At 39.2% G+C, this 21081-nt stretch overlaps 1 protein-coding gene across 1 annotated transcript; it reads left to right on the plus strand.

The window, feature by feature from the left end:
- The first annotated feature begins 55 nt into the window (after positions 1–55).
- BBS7 (Bardet-Biedl syndrome 7) lies at positions 56–20931 on the plus strand. Its single transcript, XM_080373579.1, has 19 exons — positions 56–412; positions 582–647; positions 1321–1383; positions 2234–2409; positions 3001–3187; positions 3893–3965; positions 4851–4967; positions 6354–6484; positions 7180–7264; positions 8950–9052; positions 9630–9822; positions 11310–11384; positions 12450–12515; positions 15256–15395; positions 16395–16559; positions 17645–17754; positions 17870–17973; positions 19484–19607; positions 20621–20931. The coding sequence occupies exons 1-19, from the start codon at positions 245–247 to the stop codon at positions 20755–20757; spliced, it is 2283 nt and encodes a 760-aa protein (XP_080229705.1). The 5' UTR covers positions 56–244; the 3' UTR covers positions 20758–20931.
- Positions 20932–21081: the final 150 nt, after the last annotated feature.

The raw sequence follows: 21081 nt of genomic DNA on the forward strand, positions 1-21081 counted from the left end.
CCTACCGCCCCCGCCCGGCGGAGCGCCTCTTTCCATGGGAGAGAGGATTTTTTTTTTTTTTTAACTCGGACCCGGAGCAGGGCTGCTATTTTGTTACACTGTTCTAAATGATGCCTCCGATGCTTCGTTGTTCAATAAAATATTCCGACTGTACCGGTGCTGCCTGTCTTGCCCCTCGCTCGGTACTGCGGCCCGGGACCCCCCACCGCCCCGGGCCACCGCCCCCTCGGGAGCGCTCTGCCCAATGGCGGCGCACGCCGCGCCGCTGGCCCGCCCCCCGCCCCCAGGCCTGGCCAATGGGCGGGCGGCTGGGGGCCGGCCGAGTTGCCGCGGTGACGAGAGCTGCGGGGCGCCGCGGCCGCTCCCCGCCGTCGCCATGGAGCTCAGCCTGGCCCGCGTCGACTACCTGCAGGTGGGCCCGGGCTGCCGGCGGCGCCGCCGGGGTGAACGGTGGGACTGAGGCGGGGAGGCGGCTGCCGGGGGCCGGGGCCGGGCGGGCCGCCCGAGCCGCCTCGGCAGGGCCGGCCCGGGGCGGGTGGGACCCGCGGCCCCGTCCCCGGTAACGAGCGTGTCTCCCGCAGGTGGGGGTGACGGCCCAGAAGACCATGAGGCTGCTCCCCGCGTCGGGGCGGAAAGCGACGCAGAAGGTAGCGGGCCTGGCCCGCCCTCGGCCCAGCGGCCCGCTCCGCTCGGGGGCTTAGGGGGCTCCTCACGGGGGCAGCCGCGGCGCTGCGACACGCTTGGGAAAGTAGAGGGGAAAAAAGGCTGAATTTGTGTCTGGAAAACTGCCAGGAGCAGTAAGGATTTTTCCGAGCTTCAGGCATCGCTGAAACCACAAGGAAGCTCCTGCTTATTTCTCTTTTTCTGTTTTGCTAACACTTCTTAGAGATTAAATACATCCTTTTAAATTTTCCTTAAGGAAACTTAGGAAAACTCAGTAGAAATGACAGTCTGGTTTTGGTTTTCATAATAAATTCTCAATGCAACAATACAACAGCTCCTAAATCCGCCTCTCTGGAGCGCTGCGCCTGATGGCTGCTGGCGTTTGTATGTAGAAGCAGAAATGGGGTTGTAAGTGCTGTGGGTTCAGCTGCTGCACCTCGTCTGTCATCTCCCATCTGTAGCAGCCCATCTGACATCTAAAAATCTAAAAATGTTTTTGTCTGCATGTAATCTAAAGCATACCGCCAAGTAGCTGTGTAAATTACGTGACGCAGAATTTACTTATATGCAGGAAAATACGATTCAGACAGGAAGAGCACTATTAAAAAACACATTTTTGCATGTAATAAAAAATAACGGTGTATTATGCTTTTGAAGGTGGTTGTTGGAGATCAGGATGGGGTCGTTACATGTTTTGGCATAAAAAAAGGGGAAGCCGTGGTAAGTGGAAATGTTCCATTTAACACTTTATTTTTTGAATAGTCTTCCTAATGAACTTCAAAAGTCTGTTTTTATTGACATGGCAAGTGAGGTGCCTGTGGAAAGTGTCTGGGCAGAGCTGTGGACTGATACCTAGCCATGACGAGGGCATGTGATTTCACACCTGGACAAGCAAGTGGTCCTCCACGGTTGTGGAGTCAGACCCTAGCGTGTATCAGCACAGGAACATCTCTTGCTCTGCAGTTCAGTTGGGGTCAAGCCTTGCCTACACTCGGTTACTGTTCCTGGACAAAAACCTGCAGTGATTCACTAAGTCAGTCACCCGAGGGGGTTTTGACAAACTGATTGCTTTTTACGAGCCTAGACTTATGCCTAGCTTAATAAAATTTTATCACTTCATGATTAATTTTTGTTCCCCTTAAGGTAGTTCATAGCTAGCTCAGAAGGACCCTGTAGTATAATGCAAAGAAATCTGTGTAGTCTTCTGGAACAAGAATGCATGTTGGAGGGAATGAGTGAGTGAGTGTGTGTGTGGTGTTCTTTTGTAAGGAAAACAAAAACACAGACAAACAAAAAGCTGCCAGCAGTGCTGAATTTTCCCATTGATAAATAAGACTGAAATAATAAAATCTTAACGTATTATATTTTACAGCTTTTTATATTTATTGACTTACAAAAAGCTTGGTCACTTTGTGGTTCTGAAGAGAAATGTACAGATTATTTTTGTCTGCATGTAATCCATAATGTCTGAGTTTTGCCAGAAATTATAAAGCAGATTTATTATCCTTTATGTTAAAAGTTTACCATAAATATGATACTGTGATGATGAAAATGGCTTTTTTATTTACAGCCAGTGTTCAAGACACTGCCAGGCCAAAAAATTGCAAGACTGGAGTTGGGAGGAGCTCTTAATACACCACAAGAGAAAATTTTTGTGGCTATAGGATCAGAAGTTAGAGGTTTCACAAAAAGAGGGAAGCAGTTTCTTTCATTTCAAACTAACCTTACTGAAAGCATCAAAGCTATGTACGTATGGTATTTTGCACTTCATAGCCATAGCAGATTGTTAGCTTATGGTTTTATGAAATATTTTTTTACTATATTATATGCTTGTAGGTGACACTGAGTGCCAGTCCAGCTTTGGCTTGTGACACGACACGTAGGAAAGAACTTAGAAAATCATGGTGAAGTTTAGAAAGTGTAGGGGGGCTTGGGAGGGGTCTGGAGGCACTCACCTCAGTGCAAATGCAGGTGAGTGGAGCCATAGTGTATCATGTCCATATACCCTTCCTGTAGCAGAGCAGGAACAATTTAATTTTTTTTTGGATCGTGTTGTAAGGTGCTGCAAACTGGCTTGAGAAGAATTATTATCATCAAAATACATTAATGAAATTTCTGTAAGGATATTCTTAGGATTTTTCCTGAAAACAAAATAGACAATTTGAGAACTATAGAAATCACGTAGGTTTAGCATTCATAAGAAACTTTTAACAGCTTGCGGGGCCCGCTAATGCCTTGTATTTGCAAGCAGTAGTGCATGCAATATAGTAAAGCTAAAAGACTTACCACTGCAGCTATACTTGGAAAATGCTACAGGAAGTCTTCTCTTTTTCTCAGGCATATTTCAGGAGCAGATCTCTTTCTTTGTGCAAGCTACATCTATAACCATTACTGCGACTGCAAAGACCAGCACTACTACCTATCGGGAGATAAAATCAATGATGTTCTCTGCCTTCCTGTAGATAAAGTGAATTGCATTACACCGGTACTTGCATGTCAGGATAGAGTCCTCAGAGTTTTACAGGTCAGAATACTTGCTTGTTTATGTTTTGTGTATTGATGCCATAGAACTGGACTAGTTCTTAAGGAAATCAGCCTATTAGCATGGCTGAAACATCATAAGGATAAGCATACTGTATCTTACTTGGAAGTGTTACTGTCTATAATGCTGGGGTTTTTTTTTCTAAACTTGTAAAATGAGAATTAATAAACCCACTGTAAATAGGCTTCAGAATTTATTGGTGGAAGTAGATAAAAAATTGGTCCCTTCTAACTAAAAGTGCTCGCATAAGGGAGTTAAATGCGTAGGTCTCTTAGCAGTTTGGGAATTCTTGCTTTCACTAATTACTGTTGAGACAAGTCTGAGTGATATTAAGTGGTTTAACAAATTTATTTGCCAGACAGATTCGTGGATTATTTTTAATAGTAACACCTTTCAAGAGTCCTATGTTTTATTTATATAGACTTCGCCCTGTTTTGGCTTAGAAATGGTTCTCCCATAGGTATTGAGAGTTTGTGTAAGTGAAGCATATCAGTTGATATTATCCATAATAATTTTGTTCTTATGCTTGTGGGGTTTTGTTTGAGTTTGTTTTGTGTTTGGTGTTTTGTGGTTTGGTGGTTTTTTTTGTTTTGGTTGGTGTGGATTTGTTTGTGGGTTTGTTTTTTGGGTTGTGTTTTTTTTTCTTTTTGACAAAACTCGTTCAGGATGATTCTCTTTTGTCTTTAGGGATCTGATTTACTGTATGAAGTAGAAGTCCCTGGACCACCTACTGTTCTCGCTCTAAACAATGGAAATGGGGGTAACACCATTTTGAATATACACGTAACTGAATAATGTTATTTTACTGTATTCTAAAATTTTTATTGCTTGTATTGTTAATTACATTTTTCCTTGATTTTTAAGCTGGTGTTAAAAACACGACAGAAAACTGGCTATGTAGAGTTATTTCTTACATACAAATAAATATATACAAAAGAGTCTTACAAAAGCAGTGAGATATAAGATGGTCTCATTCTGTAGATAGGAACTGGACTTTTGGGGGCCTTGTCTGTTTGGGGCTTTGGTTTCACTTCCACATGGTTTTCCATAACTAGAATCGCTAGTTGCATCCATCCATGGATGGATGAGAATATTGAGTAGAGCTTACATAAACTAAGGTGTGGAAGGATCAAGCTTAAAATAGTTTGATCATCCTCCTTGCTAATCTGATTGAAATCGCTTTAGGGAGTTAATCTGGTGCTTAATTTAGTTTCAGTTAAGTTTGTGTGACAACAACGTTCAGAGCTGGTTTGGAAAAGTAATTCTTATTTGCTCAAGTCTTGACACAACATTCACTATTGGATGTGTGTTCTGAACGAATCTCTGCTTCTCTTCTGTAAAGGCAATTTAATAGCCTGTCTTTGAAATTTGAAATACTGGATTGTGAATGTTTTTTAGGCAGAACTTCAGTGCAGGGGGTCATTCATATGCAGGAGAGTGACAGCCGTAAAGAAATTATCAGAACATGTGCAGATTTCATGTATTTCTTTTTGTTTTTAAAGCCTGATGGTTCTGTTACACAACACTAATGCTAGTATTTTCTTTTTCCTTGCGGCTGTAGAGTGTAACTACACAATACTTTAAATTTTATAAAAAAATTGGCGTACTTGATTTTATTAATTCTAAATTCAGTTTATGTGTTTAGGTGATTCTGGAGAAGAAATTGTGTATGGAACTTCTGATGGTAAACTGGGTCTTACCCAGATTACTAGTTCCAAGCCTATACCTAAGTGGGAAATTGGAAATGAAAAAAAGAGAGGAGGTATGTGTCTCAGTCTCTCACTCTTCAGCTTTTCAGCATATCTGAGGCTTTATTACAAGTATAGTAATTGGGAAATCTATAGATACTTTGGAGGCATAGTATTCTTATGTCAGTATGTGATATAAATATGGGTACACTCTCATTCTTCTGCGCTTTTTATAAATCTAATAATTTTGTATTGCTCTGAGTTTTCTGTTCATATTATTTTGAGTACTTTAGTATACTTTCATTTTTACAGTATTTTTAAAGTGATATTTGGAACAGTTAATTCATATGTGATTACTTGATGTTTTTATCATTTTGGTGACTATTTCTAAGTGCAGATATACCTGCCAAATTTTTTAGATGTTCAGTGGTCTTAGAATGTCTTCAGAGGAAAGGTTAGCATCTTCCCTACAAGACTTTTTTTTTTTTTTTACTTTAAAAAAAAAAAAAGCCATTGTAAGCATTTTTCCCTGAAAATGGAACAGGGCTTTCCTTAAAGCTCCACAAGGAGACTTAATTGATTAGAGCGCAGTATAACACTTTCCCTATTTTAGCCTTGGTATGCTGCTTCTGCAGTTTCTATTGGCTCATCCTCCTTTGCAAAGGAGAAGACCAGGAATAAAACAGAGAGAGAGGTGTGTGGGTATTTGTATGTATGTGTTTAAAATTTTCATTATCTCATAAAAGGTATTGCCAGATTATTTTCTTAAAACACTTCCTAGTATATCCTTACTTTTCATATGAAAGAGTCATAAAAGTTAAATTCCGTCTCATTTTTCTTATTAATTCTCGTACAAACTTTCTTCACTGCTTTCTCCTTCTTCCAGACCCTAACTGTCTTTCCTATCAAGATGTGATTAGTTGTCACAGGCTGGTTCCACATGCACATGTGCTAGTAGTGGGTTTGTCTGTTAACATGTCAAGTAGCAGTACCTGGTCCAGGTCTGGCACAAGTCAGAACCCTCTTTCTGTTGCTTTAGTCAGAATTCGTAGTAGTCCATTTACCAATAGCTTGAAGTCAATTATGGGAAACAAAGTATGCTTGCTTCTTCACCTGGCAAAGTTACAGTAGTGTGGACAGAGAAATAATTCATCTGGGGAAATGTTTCACGAAGGAAGATTAAGAAATGCCTCAGAAGCAGGCTATTTGAACGTCAGAAGGGGTCTCTGTTCAGTGGTTTTGATTTGGAATTGGTTGCTGTAAAACCCACCGTTCAGTCTTGAACCTCAGGCACAGGTGAGAGACTTCACCCTTCTAGCGGGCTCATCAGAAATGGCACAAATAAGACCTTAAAAAATAACTAAGAATCTCTTTCTGTGTAGCAGAATGTGGTCTGTGTATTATTGCGTCAAAAATGAATACAAATGAAGTAAACGGGTTTGGTGTGGTTTTTTCATTAGGTATCTTATGTATTGATAGTTTTGACATTCTGGGAGATGGAGTTAAAGAATTGCTTGTTGGACGAGATGATGGAGTCCTAGAAATCTATAACTTTGAGAATGCAGATGATCCTGTCCTTCGATATGATCATGTAAGCCCGCATCATACTCTTCATTGCTGTAAAAATGAATTAAAAAAAATATCTGTATTTCAAAACTTATTAGACCACCACTACTAAAATGTGTGGTTTGTTATTAATTTGATGAGCTCTCCAATGTTGACAACAGGAACTCCAAAGCAATATTGTAATATTTAAGAACTAGAAAGGGGGGTAGTCTTGAATTGAGCAAAAATAAAAATTATGTAGAGGGTATGTTAAAAGTTCTGGCTCTGTTGACTACTGAAGCATCTCCTGAGTGAAACCTAAGAGAGTGCTTCTCTTTCAGTGAAAAAGCAAACCTATGATATGTATAATCTGTGTTTTATATGTGAAATACTAATAAGCTCTCAGGACTTTACTGAGCATAATTATTTTGGTTATGACTTGTTTAAAATACTAGATTTGATCCATAGAGATTATTTCAGCCTTCAGTCAGATTGCAAATTCCTGCTGGAAAAATATTGTCCAGCAGTGTTTTGATTTAAACTGCTTTTTTATGTCTTTGTTATGCAGAGTAGAATCAGGATGCATTTTTTAAAACACCCTGATTTTTGTAGGTCTAGATATTGTACATCTATGTAGGTAGATAGGAGGAGCACAACTCTTAAACTCCTGCAAACCCCCTCCCCAGACTTCTACGACGAGTGCAGTGATATTTCCCTCTGCTTGAATGTCTTTATTTGAAGGCTTTGTCAGAGAGTATTGCATCAATCCAGGGTGGCTGTGTAGGAAAAGATGGGTATGATGAAATTCTAGCATCCACATACTCAGGTAAGCTTCCTATCATTTACCTAGTAAATGTCATGTACGATGATGTGATAAAAATGAAGTAGGCTATGTTGTTAGCACAGCTCACATCTCTTTGACATTTTTGTTCTGATCGGAACCAGGATAATGTTTTGTTCAAAAGACGTCTTCTAATTTAATATTTACACTTCAAAAAAATGTTTCCTACACTGAAACTGTGGTTTTATATTGTGAGGTACTCATGTGTTCCACCATGTCACACAGTGGCTGGTTATTCTCTGGAATAGACTGCTGCCTAACTGATGAAATAACTAATATGTTATGTCCAAAGGAATTATTTATGATTTTTTGTATTAAAAACAGTATGATATGGTTTTTTTGCTGTTGTTTTCCTGCCTTTTACATAAATTTCCTTCCCTTTCAGCTTCACAGGGCTTTAAGTGGGGCTGATTTTGCTTTCAGTAGAAAATAAAGCTTCCCCATGTGAGGCATCTCAGCAGCCCCTCTGTAGGATTTGAGCTATTGGCCTGGCTGTTGCAGAGGCCATGGTAAATATGCTACGTATGTTAACTGCTGGGAGCTAAAAGATTGTAAATTTTCTATCTTTGATTATCTTCAGTGCTGAAAAATCAGCTTACTGAAACCTTTCGTATTCAAATTCATGTATTTTGGCAAGATGCAGTTGTCAGTTATTGAGAAGTAATGGTGTTCAAGTACCTCTTTTGGATAGGCTCTGGATGATTAAAAGTTTCTTATACCTCACGTCATATGAATTGTTTTGGTATGATAGGCCGCAGCAATACTGTGGCCAAAGCCCTTTGTGGCTTCTTTCAGCGGGAGCGTTATAAAGATCCATGAATCATAGAAGAAGGAAAAAAGTGAAAGCAGGTTTTCAAAAGTAAACTCTGGTAGTATGTGAAGTAGACTTCAGTTTGGCAGATCAGGAAAAGTACTGCCTTAGAGTAGTAAAAGTTAGATTTGAAGCCTGGCAGCGTAGGATTTCTGTGGATTTTTTTTTAAATTTTATGCTCCGTTATTGGGCCTTTTTGGTACCTGAAGTAGCTTGCTGAGGAATGTGAAAGATTGTGGATGTCACCTTCTCTGGTACATTTTAAAATAATAATCCTATCTTACTGTCTGCATGCATTAGATGAGGTAACTAGAGCCATAAATGCCCGTTCAAGTCCATATATCATACCTGAGGTGTCAGGGTGTAATCATTTAGTATTTGCTTTTATAAGTAAATGTAATTAAGTAAACAAAAAGATGATTATTCCATACACACACTTCAACCGGCAGCAGTCAGTCTCAAAACACACAGTGCAACATACAGTTTGCTGTAAACACATTGCACAGGTTTTGTTTTTGTTTTCAACTATAGTACTGCCAATTATTCAAGGTTTTGTTGGAGAAAGAGAGGTGGGAAAATACTTAAGTGCTTGGTTAAAAACTGCCACAGAGGGATTTATTGTTCGAAGTGCTTCATGAAAAAGAATAAGTAATGATTTCCAATCTATAAGTTAAGAATTAAACCCATAAAAAACCATGCTCAGTGTCTAGATTAACAACAGCAAAAAGAACGGATTAAGTTCAAGTCTCGATTCTCTCTACCCAGTATCTGGAACAAACATTGCTCCGCACATACAAAAGCTGAGTGAAGGCTTTTATTTATAGCTTATAAGGAATATAAACTTCATATATTGGTTTAGGCTGGCTGACAGGACTGACCACAGAACCTGTCCATAGAGAAGGTGGATCAGGTGAAGAACTAAAATTAAGTCAAGAAATGCAGAACAAGATTTCATCCTTAAGGTAATTGCACTAGAAAGAAATTTAAGTAGAAGAACTGAAATGTTAAAAGCTGAAATGTCATCTTTGCTTCCTATCTCACTAGATTTTCTATATCGTTAATGTATCTGGAAGTAGAGTCAAGCCCTTTCAAAGTAGAAATGAATAGCAGCCTCATTTCACAGTCTGTCTTTTATCTTGCCCTCACATGATGGTGTCTTAATGGCCTTCTTCCTCCGTATCAGCAAGATAAGACTCCCTTCTTCCAATGCTGCTTATAGCCTCTAAATGATGGGAGGAAAATAGTCATTAGCATATAATTCAAAATGTGTTGTCCTCTTGAAGGAAAAAAGTTGTCCTTTCCTGTGACTCATAGAAATCTCTTTTGGCAAGGTATGCTAGAAGCTACGTTTTCATGTCATATAGACTTCAATTTTTATCTTTCTTATGTAGATGGAAGGGGAGTCAGCAGTCACTTCTGGTTGGAAAATTGTGGACAGAAGATAAACATGATTGCCTTGCAAGCTTAATCAACTTAATTTCTAGGGTAGCTTTTGTAGTTGCTTTTTCAAAGACATTATATATGGTTTCCCTTTTCTAGGAATGAGTTGGAACACTTACAGATTAAAGTACTTCAGGAACGTGAAAAATACCAGCAGTCTGCCCAGTCCAGTACTGCTGTTTCATCAGTACCTGCGTTTAGTGTGAATGATAAGTTTACATTAAATAAGGATGATGCTAGCTACAGCCTCATCTTGGAGGTGCAGACAGCTATAGATAATGTCTTGGTACAGGTGAGTGTGGTTTTGTTCTTCTTGGCTTTCTTGATATGTAAATAAAACATTCAGAGACTTTCTGCTTCAAAAAGCTGAGTTACAGTATCCGAAGTATATGGGTTTTTTAATGTCTGCATTGTTATAAGAGGGAATTGAAGTGTATAGCCTTGTAACGTTCAAGTAACTGTTGTAAGGGCTTGTTAGGGGCCAAATACAACTCAAACCTTTATTGAACAAAGCAACGTTACATGACCAAAACAGACCAAAATGCCTGCTGCACTAGCAGGCTTCTATGTAACTTGTTTTCGCATGTCCCTCCTTATTTAAACATGGATTAACTCACTATATCCTAAACGGGGCGCAGATTCTCACTCTCCCAGTTAAGTATCCTCTGTAGTAGAAAATTAATTTTAGAAGGGTGTGGGCCACCTGTGCACTTTCAGTGTGGAACAGCATCTGATTTGGGTGCAGTTGGTGATAAATACTCCTGCCAAGTAGAGTGACCTTAATTAGTTATTTCTCCTACTGCCTCAGCAGCAATTAATGTTATCTTTGGTAGTCAGAAAGAGTGGTGGTACTGAATTGCTTTCTTTTGGGATATGCATGAGGAGAAAAATTTGACAAGGAGGAATTTGTGAGGTGAATTTGCCATAACACGTGGGAGAGTGCTACTGTCGGATTTTATTTTTCACTTCTTAATAAAAATCTTATTTTTATTAAGGATGTTACTGGAGCACTGTGAAGCTACAGCTAATACGCAGCTGTAGTACCTGCTGTTTCCATAGCTGAGTGAGGAATAATAAAATTGTTTAATCTATCCCTGAATTTACTGTAGAGTTTAGAACTGGCTTCTTCTTTAAAGAAATAGAAAGCAGTATTTGGTATTCCTCTGCTGTGAGAAGACAATAAAACTGCTTTTAAAATTCTGTTTTAAGAAGTATGTTGTGTATTTATCAGTGTTTCCTGATACTTCAGTGGAGTTACAAAGCAGCACCAAATTAAGTAATTGATCGTTTGAATACCCTTTGATCTAATTTTTAAAACAGTGTTAGATTTAATTTTAATTCTAGCGAAATGACATTTAGATAAGAAGTAGTCTGTGTCAGAAGCATTACTGTAAGTAAAAGGATCATTAACAATTATGTTAAAAGGAAGATACTTCATTTCTTGAACGAATATTGTAATCCCCCTATTGAAACATGGGAACACTTCAATCATGAATATCTGTCAGGCATGTAAATGAAGTATACTTTCATGTCCGAAAGATAATTGCACATCTTATACTGTAGTTGTTGTAAGCTGGACACACAAGAGTTCAGGAATCCATAAGGAAATAAAAGATCATCATGTTACTCCAGGATTAAGTAGTAAGCTGCATGTCTGTTGGATGAAGCAGTCGTTGCCTCTCCCTTATTAAAATAAGTGATGACAGTTAGAAGATAAATGCATTAGAAGCTACGCTGGCACTTAAGCTCTTTATTTTCCCATCTTCACGTGTTCTGCAGAGTGATGTCCCAATAGACTTGCTGGATGTGGATAAAAATTCTGCTGTTGTTAGTTTTAGCAGCTGTGATTCTGAGGTAAGTGAAACAAAACAGATGATATTTATAGAGATCGCATGATGAAAGCTCTTAATACTGTATGGTAAAAATAGAATTGGGACTTGTATATTTGTAATATATTAAATATATTGAGTTAAATTACTCATTTGGTAATTTTGGAGAGCTCAGCTTTGTTAGAGATGCTGCAGAATGAGGAGTTAGTAACAGGTGCTGACCTAAGGCAAAGCTAAACGTGTGCAAGAGGATCCAGGAGCAACTGCTTGCTTTTTTTCTGCCTGATCACGAATGCGAAAGACACATGCATGATTGCTTTTTCCTTCTCTGGATTTGCCAGTATCACACACATATGTATATTTACTTCAAAGTAATGTAGATGAAAAACATTGTGTTTCATACTTAGCTTGTCTCTTAAAAATCACTTTAGAATGTGAATATTCTGCTGTTTGGGGAGTCATATGTTTAAGTGCATTTTTTATATAATAAACTTACTTACAGAGTTACTAATAATGCATAGGGCCAGGGGGAAAATCCAGAAACTACCTTAGCATTATCAGAATCTGTGAAGTCCTTTTCCTTGTAACAGTCCTCTTAAGTATTTTAGTTTCAAGAGCTGTTTGCACATTCGTTAGTCTACGCTGGAGCTTTCAGAAATCAAGTTTTTATTTTACGTTTCTTTTAATTTATGATTATTAATTTAGCTTTTTGGGGTTTGTTTTCTTACTGATCTGTTACTAGTTTTTGGATGTTGGACTAGTATTGCAGATGAGTGGGGCAGGCTGACATGCATTCTTCAGATGAAAAGTAGATACCTATGTCATTTTTGTGGTGGTATTAAAGCTTATAAGGGGCTTCAGTTGATTTCTCCTTATATAGAGAAATCTTTTAAATTCTACCATACTTAAAATGAATCAGAATATTCAAGGGAACCAAAGATTACTTTTTTGTATTTAACTTTTGTAAAATAGCTGTACATAAATAGCAGAAACTTTGCTGTACATGTCTACGGTTAAAACAGCCCAGTAGAGCTTTTGTAAATCAAGAGAGTTGTTTCTTACTATTTTTCTGGTTTTTTGCTGTTTACAGCCAAATAGCAATTTCCTTCTTGCAACATACCGATGCCAAGCAAATACTACAAGGCTTGAACTTAAGGTAAAATGCTCCAAAATATTTTCTGTAATAAATTAATGGTTATGTGGATGTTTGCTTAGGAATGGGGAGATCTTTACCCAGACTGACCGCTTACCCTGAGCGAATGATCAGTCCAATTTCTGCTGCTTCTTGTTTCCTCTGGACTTTCTACTCCGGGGCTTTATATTTTCCTGTAGGGTTTCCAGAGGCTTCTAAAAGTGTGTTACTTCAGGGGAGAGCCTGGATCCTTCTTGCGTGTCCCTAAGACAAAAGCAGCTGGAAAATTGCAGATTGTGAAAGTACTGGGTTCTGGAGACAGTGTATGGAACTTGGTGGAGAGAGGCGTGGGAAAGCAAGCTCTGGCACTGTTTGTCCCTGGAAGTGTTTGAAGGAAGTTATGCTGGGAAGTAACCAGGGAATATAGGCTGGATTTGTGGTTTGGAGAGGAAGCAAATCCGGTTGTTCTATGTTTATTGTACTAAAGATGTGTGAATGTTTTGGGGTTTATTTTTAACGATCCACTAAATTCACGTGTTTTGTGGCTGTCACCAGGGGAAATAAGGAAGGAAGTCATAATTAGGAAGGTCCTCCACATGCACACAGGCTCTACGTTTTCTCTTCATGTTGTCGCCTAACTCTACAGCCTCCTAATCTGACATGTGTTCATTTATGTAAAACTCTCAGTCAAAAGATTACCATTAGAAATTTAAGCCTGCATAAGATGCACCAAATGTAGGGAAGCTGGGGGTGGTTAACTGTTTTTTGGTGAGGTTGCAATAATGGACCTAGTGTGCAGAATTAAGACTCTTATTTTCCAGGTCCCCTTCTTAAGAAATGCTGTTAGTGTGCTTACTGGTTCTGAGCAGGTCTCTTTATCTCCCTGTGTTCTCTTCATTTAGTGTTGTGACCCTGGCCACCTGTAATATTGAAGATGCTAGGTAAAGAGGTAAATAGCTCAAGAAAAAATTATTCAAATGCATTCACGATACGCAAAAAGAGGGTTTTTTTCACTCTCCCACAAAAAAAGCCTTTATAAACTTGCTGTAGTGTGTCATCATAACACAGTGTATTATCAAAACACTGTACTACCAGTGTTGCATTTGGATCCTGATATGATGGATTCAGTCTGCGCAGGTTCCACTGCCACCTTGCTGCAACACATTGAGGGTCTCCAGTGATTTACACCTGCCACCCAGAGCTCATTTTCATGTATTTCGTCTGTGCACATGCAGACAATACAGCCTTTAAGTCTTGGTGATTTTACTTCCAAAGAGAATTCTTTACTTACTAGATTTTATTAAAAACATTGATGTGGATGTCTTCCTACAAAACGGTGCTTTTTTTGACTTCTGAGACCCTGTAAAATAGAAGTGTAACCAAGGTTATAAAGCAAACCTGTACTTGAAGTCCGGTCTGCTCTTTTGTTTGTATGAAGCTATTTCGGTAGCTCTCCTGCCTACTTTCACGGCTGTGTTGGTGCTGTAGGTGGGACACTCCTGTTTCTTGGCAGTTCTGTGTGAGTGGCAGGCTTCTTACTGCAGGCTGCCTAACTGATCTCAGCAGAGAAGTGATTGATGCATTGCTGTGTCCTCAGAGGTGTGGAGAGTGCGCACTGTGTCTTGAATGTGTTTTTACGTCCTGCTTGTTGGGCATTCTGAGATTTGAACTTAAATCTGGCCCCTTACTTTTCCAAAAATAGCTCAGGAATGTTATGAAGAGGTGAACACATAATGTGAAATTCAGTTTACTCTTAAATTCTTTGATCTGTTCTTGGCTCCTAACTGCTACAGAATGTTATTTTTTCCATAACTGAAGAAAACCCAAAACAATACTAATGGGGCCTGTGGTGGTTTAATCCCAGCCAGCAGCTAAGTACCACACAGCTGACGGCTCACTCCCTGACACCCCTGTGGTGGGATGGGGAGGGGAATCTAAAAAAGGTAAAACTCATGGGTTGAGATAAGAACAATTTAACAATTGAAATAAAACATAATAATAATCATAATAGTAACAGCGACAAAAATTGTAATGAAAAGGAGAGATAAAGAGAGAGGACTGAAACAAGGCGGGTGGGAGTGGAAATTAAGTGATGCACTATACAGTTGCTCACCACCTGCTGAATGATGCCTAGCCAATCCCCAAGGAGAGATTGGCCAGGCCAGCTCCCCCCAGTTTATATACTAAACATGACATCCCATGGTCTGGAACATCCCTTTGGCCAGTTGAGGTCAGCTGTCCCGGCTGTGTCCCATCCCGACTTCTTGTGCATCTGCTCACTGGCCAACACAGGAAACTTGTAAAGTCCTTGATTTAGCACAAGCACTACTTAGCAACAACTAAAACATGAGTGTGTTATCAACATTATTTTCATACCAAATCCAAAACACAGCATTGTACCAGTTTAAGAAGAAAATTAACTCTATCCCAGCCAAAACCAGGGCAAGCCACTGAAGAATTCAACACAAATTACAGACTTTTTATTTTAACTGATCAGAAAGTAAGTTAGTGGCTTTTCTTTATTTAAAAGTTCATTCATGTAATACAGCAGCATTTCATTGGCCACTACTTCATCTAGTTCTAAAACATTTTTGATCTGCTCTATTTATAATAGCACTATCAAGTAAATACGGTACTCTAAATATTCTTGAAGTACTACAGTCTTTCTTTAATCTATTTTGAATACCCACCAATTTTCCAAGTCACGATAACTTAATCTGTTCCCTTTTGTTCTTTTTTCTGGGCTCTGCTTTTATTTCTGCAGGTTCGATCAATTGAAGGACAGTATGGGACACTTCAAGCATATGTAACACCAAGGATTCAACCAAAAACCTGCCAAGTTCATCAATATCAAATTAAACCACTTTCACTTCATCAGAGAACTCATTCTATTGACCACGACAGGTATTTGCAAAGAAAAAATCAATGCCTTTTTCTCTTGAAAAACTGTCAAAATCCGGTTGTTACAACTTTGATTCTATGAACTTGAGTATGTCATTTCTTGAGTATGTCCTTCTAACTCCTAACCTACAGTTTTGAGCCCATTTTACGGGTTTTCTGACAGAATGTGTGGGTTTGATGGGTTCCTGCTTTCCTTGCTGTTCTTAATCCCTGTTTTCAGGTCATTTTTCATTTTACTGACCTGGGTTATAGCGTAGCCGCATGTGTTGATAGAGCTGAGGGTGTGGTAGAAAGGAAGCTCCCCTGTACTAGTAACCACAGGCTCAGTTTCAGCCTCATTCTCCCCTCCACCCTTTTAATGTAATTTTTTCCTATAGCTTAATTTGGCTCCAGAACTGAGCCAAGACTTCCCCCACCCCTGCTTATCTCTCTGTTAGGAACCCAGTATTTTATGCAGTTCCTACTTGATATTTTTCCCCCACCCTCAGTTAACACCTTCTGTTGCCACCAAGGCATTGCTTTGCTTCAAAACAAAGCTGATAGATTGAAGGAATGATACCAAATGCTTTTGTGTGCAAATGAGCTCCATTGCGCCTCGTTCTTGATACAAGTGTTATGCCTGTGGTTTATAGCATGGGAGGCCGTTGAGGCTCTTAGTCATATTTGCCATGGTCATAAGTTTCAGGTTTAACAGCTTGAAACAAGGTATGTCAAAAACTTCCAGCTAGTTTCTTATCCAGTTCTGACATGCCAAGTAGGAGATAAAATTTGAATGTCTGCATAGCTTCTTGAAATACTGAAAAGTAGCCGTAATCCACAGCACTTAACTACTTTGCAAGGTACCTGACCTTGTACAGGGAGTTGATTAAAAGGAAACCACTGTGTGGAACTAAACTTTTTTCATGTGGATAACCAGTGCAGTGACAGTGCCCTTCCATCATAATTACTAACTGTTGGGTTTTTGTTTGTTTGGTGTGTTTTTTTAATTTCATAATGTCACAGACCCATGAATACACTGACGCTCAAAGGCCAGTTCAGCTTTGCTGAAATTCACTCGTGGGTTGTGTTTTGCTTGCCTGAGGTGCCTGAAAAGACTCCCGCTGGAGAAAGTATCACCTTTTATTTTCAGAACACCTTCCTGGGTACACAGCTTGAAAGTACTTACAGGTAAGATACAATTATTACTAAAGCGCAATGTGACTGTGCTGGGCCTTTTGTCTTTTTCATTCTTTACCAGTCTGCAAGTACCATTTCATACATGTACCTCTCCACTCTCATCCCCATCAAAACTCCCATTAAAGAAGACGGGAGTCTTTTTAAAAAGGGTTGTCAAACTTTGCCAGGAGTGAGAACTATCTGGTAATGATGCCATCTGTAACTTGAATAGGGTTTTTCTTGAAGCTGGTCCAAAAAACAAAATTGCCAGGGCAGAAAGGCTTGATAGATTTTTTGAGATGATGGCTTGCTTTTAGAATTTAAGGAACATAGCTAACTAATATAGTGAAAATACTGTGTAATGCCTGTTGTTTTCTAACTTCCTTTTTTGTTTTGAGGAGCAGAAATAACTTAAAAGGTATTTAATGCACATGCAAACAAAAACGTGATAAGCATTGAGCTGAAGACCTTTTTCTGCAATTTATATTAATCAAATACTACTTCTGTGTTTAATACTGTGTTCTCAATTTAATTACATCTTCCTTCAGCAAGTCATATATGCCCGCCTGAAAATGGAACTATAAAGCAGGGGAAAAATAATTGTTGTAATTGTACAGATTGCAGCCTGCTCCCAGCCTGCCATACATCTTGTCTACTCATAATGTAGAAAGCTGTTGGGTGGTGATTTTTTTGTGGGGAAAGGGAGAGTATTTTTTTTCCCCTTCTGGTATCGAAGCTTGCTGTTTTGCTTCAAGGTATTGCAATGATAAAACTTAGGAGGAATGAATACAGTCTGGAATCTCACTTGAATGACCTTTGTGCCACACAGTAAGGATAACAACTTCAAGATTTGTGTACACCACTGTGTCTTATTTACTGGAACAAACTGTTCTGTGTCAAGATTACGCTGGGAAGAAGGGAATAACGTAGGTGTGTATAGAGCCACCCGATACATGGAGAATCGTTGCGACCTTTACAGAGGTGGTTTTCTTCGATTTGGGCATTGATTTACAGGCCTTCTGTTTGAACATAGGGACAAATCTAATGCATGGATGTGCATTTAAGTTTGTTCTTTTAAAGTTTTTCTTCCTTTATAGAAAAGGTGAGGGATGTTTCAAGTCTGACAACATTTCTACAATATCCATCCTAAAAGATGTGCTTTCCAAAGAGGCTACTAAAAGGAAGATTAATCTCAACATATCATATGGTAAAACTTTTGTTTCTGTTTTGTTGTCCTTGACTTCATTTTATATTCTCATAAATGGAATATGTAGTATTCATTTGCTTGTTGAGTTGTTGGGTTTTTTTTCACTCCCTACTAGACATAAATGAAGAATCTGTGAGGCACACATTAAAGCTTATCCACCCTAAATTAGAATATCAGCAGCTGTTGGCCAAGAAGGTTCACTTAATAGATGCTTTAAGGGTAAGTACCTGAACTCCCATGAAGGGATTTTTATGCGGTATTATGCTGTCAGATACCAAGCTGTATGGCTTAAGTCAGATGTGTGTCATACTGGTATCTGTTCCGTTTCTGTTCCCAGAACATGTATTTTAATTATCCAGGAGACAGACTTCTTTGAGGCAAATTCCCATTTGTGCTGTGTAGCTAGTGAATAACATGTAGGATTACTGACTGATGTTGAGGATGCCTAAATCGGACAGTAAAAGGCAGCCAGCTTTATCACCTAACGTTCTCTTTCTGCCTGCTGTTATTTTCCAGTTCCTTCTGTGTCTCTTTCCACTAACCTTGAAAAGTTTTTTAGATCTGAGAATGATCATCCAGGCCAGATGCGACTTCTTTGCTTTGGAACTTCATCCCAGTGTGTCATAATTTCTGAATTATTTGCTTTTTACTCTTTGCTTAATACCTTAATACCCCCCTATCTAATACCCTCCTCCTCAACGGTTAGTCTTTGGGAAGTACCAGTTAGGCAGTGTGTCTCAGTTCTTGCACTGTTTCCAGCAGCCAACTTGCCGTCATGTCTTTTGGTATTTATTTGGGGAGTGGGTGAAAATGGGCAGCCAGTTCTCTCTTGTCCTTTGGGGAACCAAATACCGGCTGTCAGAGTTCTGTAGGCAATAAAAAAGCCTGACTGCCTGTGAGAATAGCATGTATCTTCATTACCACTGAAAGTATTTTGCTTGGGATTGATTTAGCAAATCTGAGAGGCAGAGAATAATAGAGAATTTATTCTTACTGCATGTTATGTTTATACAATAATAATGATGTTGCACATCTCGCTTGTAGGCTTTTTTGAGTCAGCAAATCTTTGACAAGTCTTTTTGTCAGTCATTTTTTGGTTAATATCTTATTCATAGGTAGTAAAATAATATGATTGATGAAGGCTGTTATCCCAGCAAGTTCACGACGCACAGCATAATTACCTTTCATCTAGACAAGAACAGTCTTTCTATGGAGGATAAAAAGATCTATACTATCGACCATCTGAAGCTGGTCTGATGGTAGACCCCAGGGCATTTTAGAGAAGTCTTTAAAACTTCTTGCTGCCATGAATTCAGTGATACTTTCAGAGTTTGGTTTTTACCTTCAGTCTTTAGCATGTGCTATACTTTCTAGGAGCTTACTTATTCTAAAAATGAAGGCCCGGTGAAGGCTTTAAGCCTTCATCAGTCTTGATTCTGCAGAGGGCTGGGCTGCGTGTGATCCTGTTCTGGCAGGAACTCAGAGCTGGAGGCTGTAATATGCAGGATTTTGAAAATCTAGTCTATGAAGTGACAAGTAACATCTGGCATTTCATCAGACGGCTAGAAAACGAGGCACCTGGAAAATAACTCTTGCCAGTTTAGAAGGGGATTGTCTTGCCTCTGAGAGTACTTCCTCCTGTTAGACCCAAGCTTAATCTCTTCTTGCTTTTATGCTCTCTTATGATGCTTAACTGCTCTTAATTCTTATGATTTAAAATATCTTTGAGGAATTACAAGTTCATGAAGGAAATGTGGACTTCCTGCTACCAAAGTACCGCAGCATTTTGGAAGAGGCAGATCAGCTGCTCGAGGAATACAAGAGGCAACCTGCACATCTCGAGAGACTTTACGGTTTGTTGATGAGTTGATCAGTTCTAACTTTTATTTAAATGCAGCTCAATGTCCAGAGAGCATGCTGGACATGACTGAAAGACTTATGGAGTCAGTATTAGCAGGATTGAAATAATGTGGTAAGTGGATGGGCTTGGGTAGCTTCAGGACAGCTATAGGTATGCCAAGCATGGATGTCCATTTGGTCATACAGCCGAGGCTGCATAGTTACATCATGGTTTTGATCATACAAATCTGAAGTCAGAGGTGAGGCAGTAAAACTTAGGACATACTGAAAATGGCTTGTATGCTACTACAAATCTGAGTAACTCTTGAGGTTCTCAAGAACTGGTCACCCAAAAACTTCTAAAATTGATTTGGCATCACAAGCGTGTCACTGAGAACAAAAATACCAGAATTATATGCCAGCGACTTTTCAATTTTTTGTTTAATAGCTTCCTATATTTGGATGATCGTTGTCTTTCTGGACATGATTTAGGATTGTATTCAAATTCAGGATGGCATTTAAGAATGCTTACAGGGTAAATGAGCAATTCTGAGTGGTTAAGTTTTGCAAGAGGGCAGAAAAACAGAAAAATGCACATGGGGTGGAGAGACTCCTAGATCATCTAGTTTAGTGAAGGAAACGATGTAACCTTCCCTGGTGCTGCCTGTACAGCTTTCTGCCTGGGGAATCTGCCAGGCACCGGCTTTAATAAGCCTGTGTGTATACAGCGCTAAGCAGAGCCCACATTACCCGTCCTGTGATAATTCCTCTCTTTAGTGTTTCAGATGTGGGTAATTTAAGGCAGAAATACATGCTTCAGGATGGAGCTGGAATCCGGGCTGTTCTGACAGCGTTTTGGGCTTGTTTAAAATTAAATCATTGTTTAAAACATCAAGTTTAGAAAGAGTCCTTGTCTCTAAACCCCGAATCGACTAGAATAGTGGGTATATAAGAATGACTTAAAAGTAGAGATACCTCATAATGAAAACAAGGCAAATAATAAATCTTGGGATTTTTACCTTTGCAGGTATGATCACGGATCTCTTCATAGATAAATTTAAATTTAAAGGCACTAATGTGAAAACTAAAGTTCCTCTTCTTCTGGAAATTCTGGATGGCTGTGATCAAGATGGACTAATTGCTTTTTTTGAGGCTACAGCCTGACAAGGAAAAAAGCAGCATTTTTATTTTGATTTTTATTTAGTCAAAGGAGTTCAATACTAAGTCCAAAACAATTTTTAAGAAAAACACTTTTAACTCTTTCATTGTACTGTCAACTCTTTGGTTTGATTCATACTCATTATTGTACAGAATACAGTAGTCACACAGTTCCCATCAGCTGTTGAGTATCTGTAAAGTGCTGAGTGCATGCGGAGTCTTGCTGTACGTGGTGTCCTTGGCAGCTAAAGCACGCTTGGAATTGCCTGTAAAATACCGAACACCCTCTTCGGAGAAAAGCTTTCTGTGCAGTGAGAGGCAGCGTGCGGC

This window comes from Falco punctatus, assembly GCF_963210335.1.
Source record: "Falco punctatus genome assembly, chromosome: 1".
In the NCBI taxonomy this organism is placed as follows: domain Eukaryota; kingdom Metazoa; phylum Chordata; class Aves; order Falconiformes; family Falconidae; genus Falco; species Falco punctatus.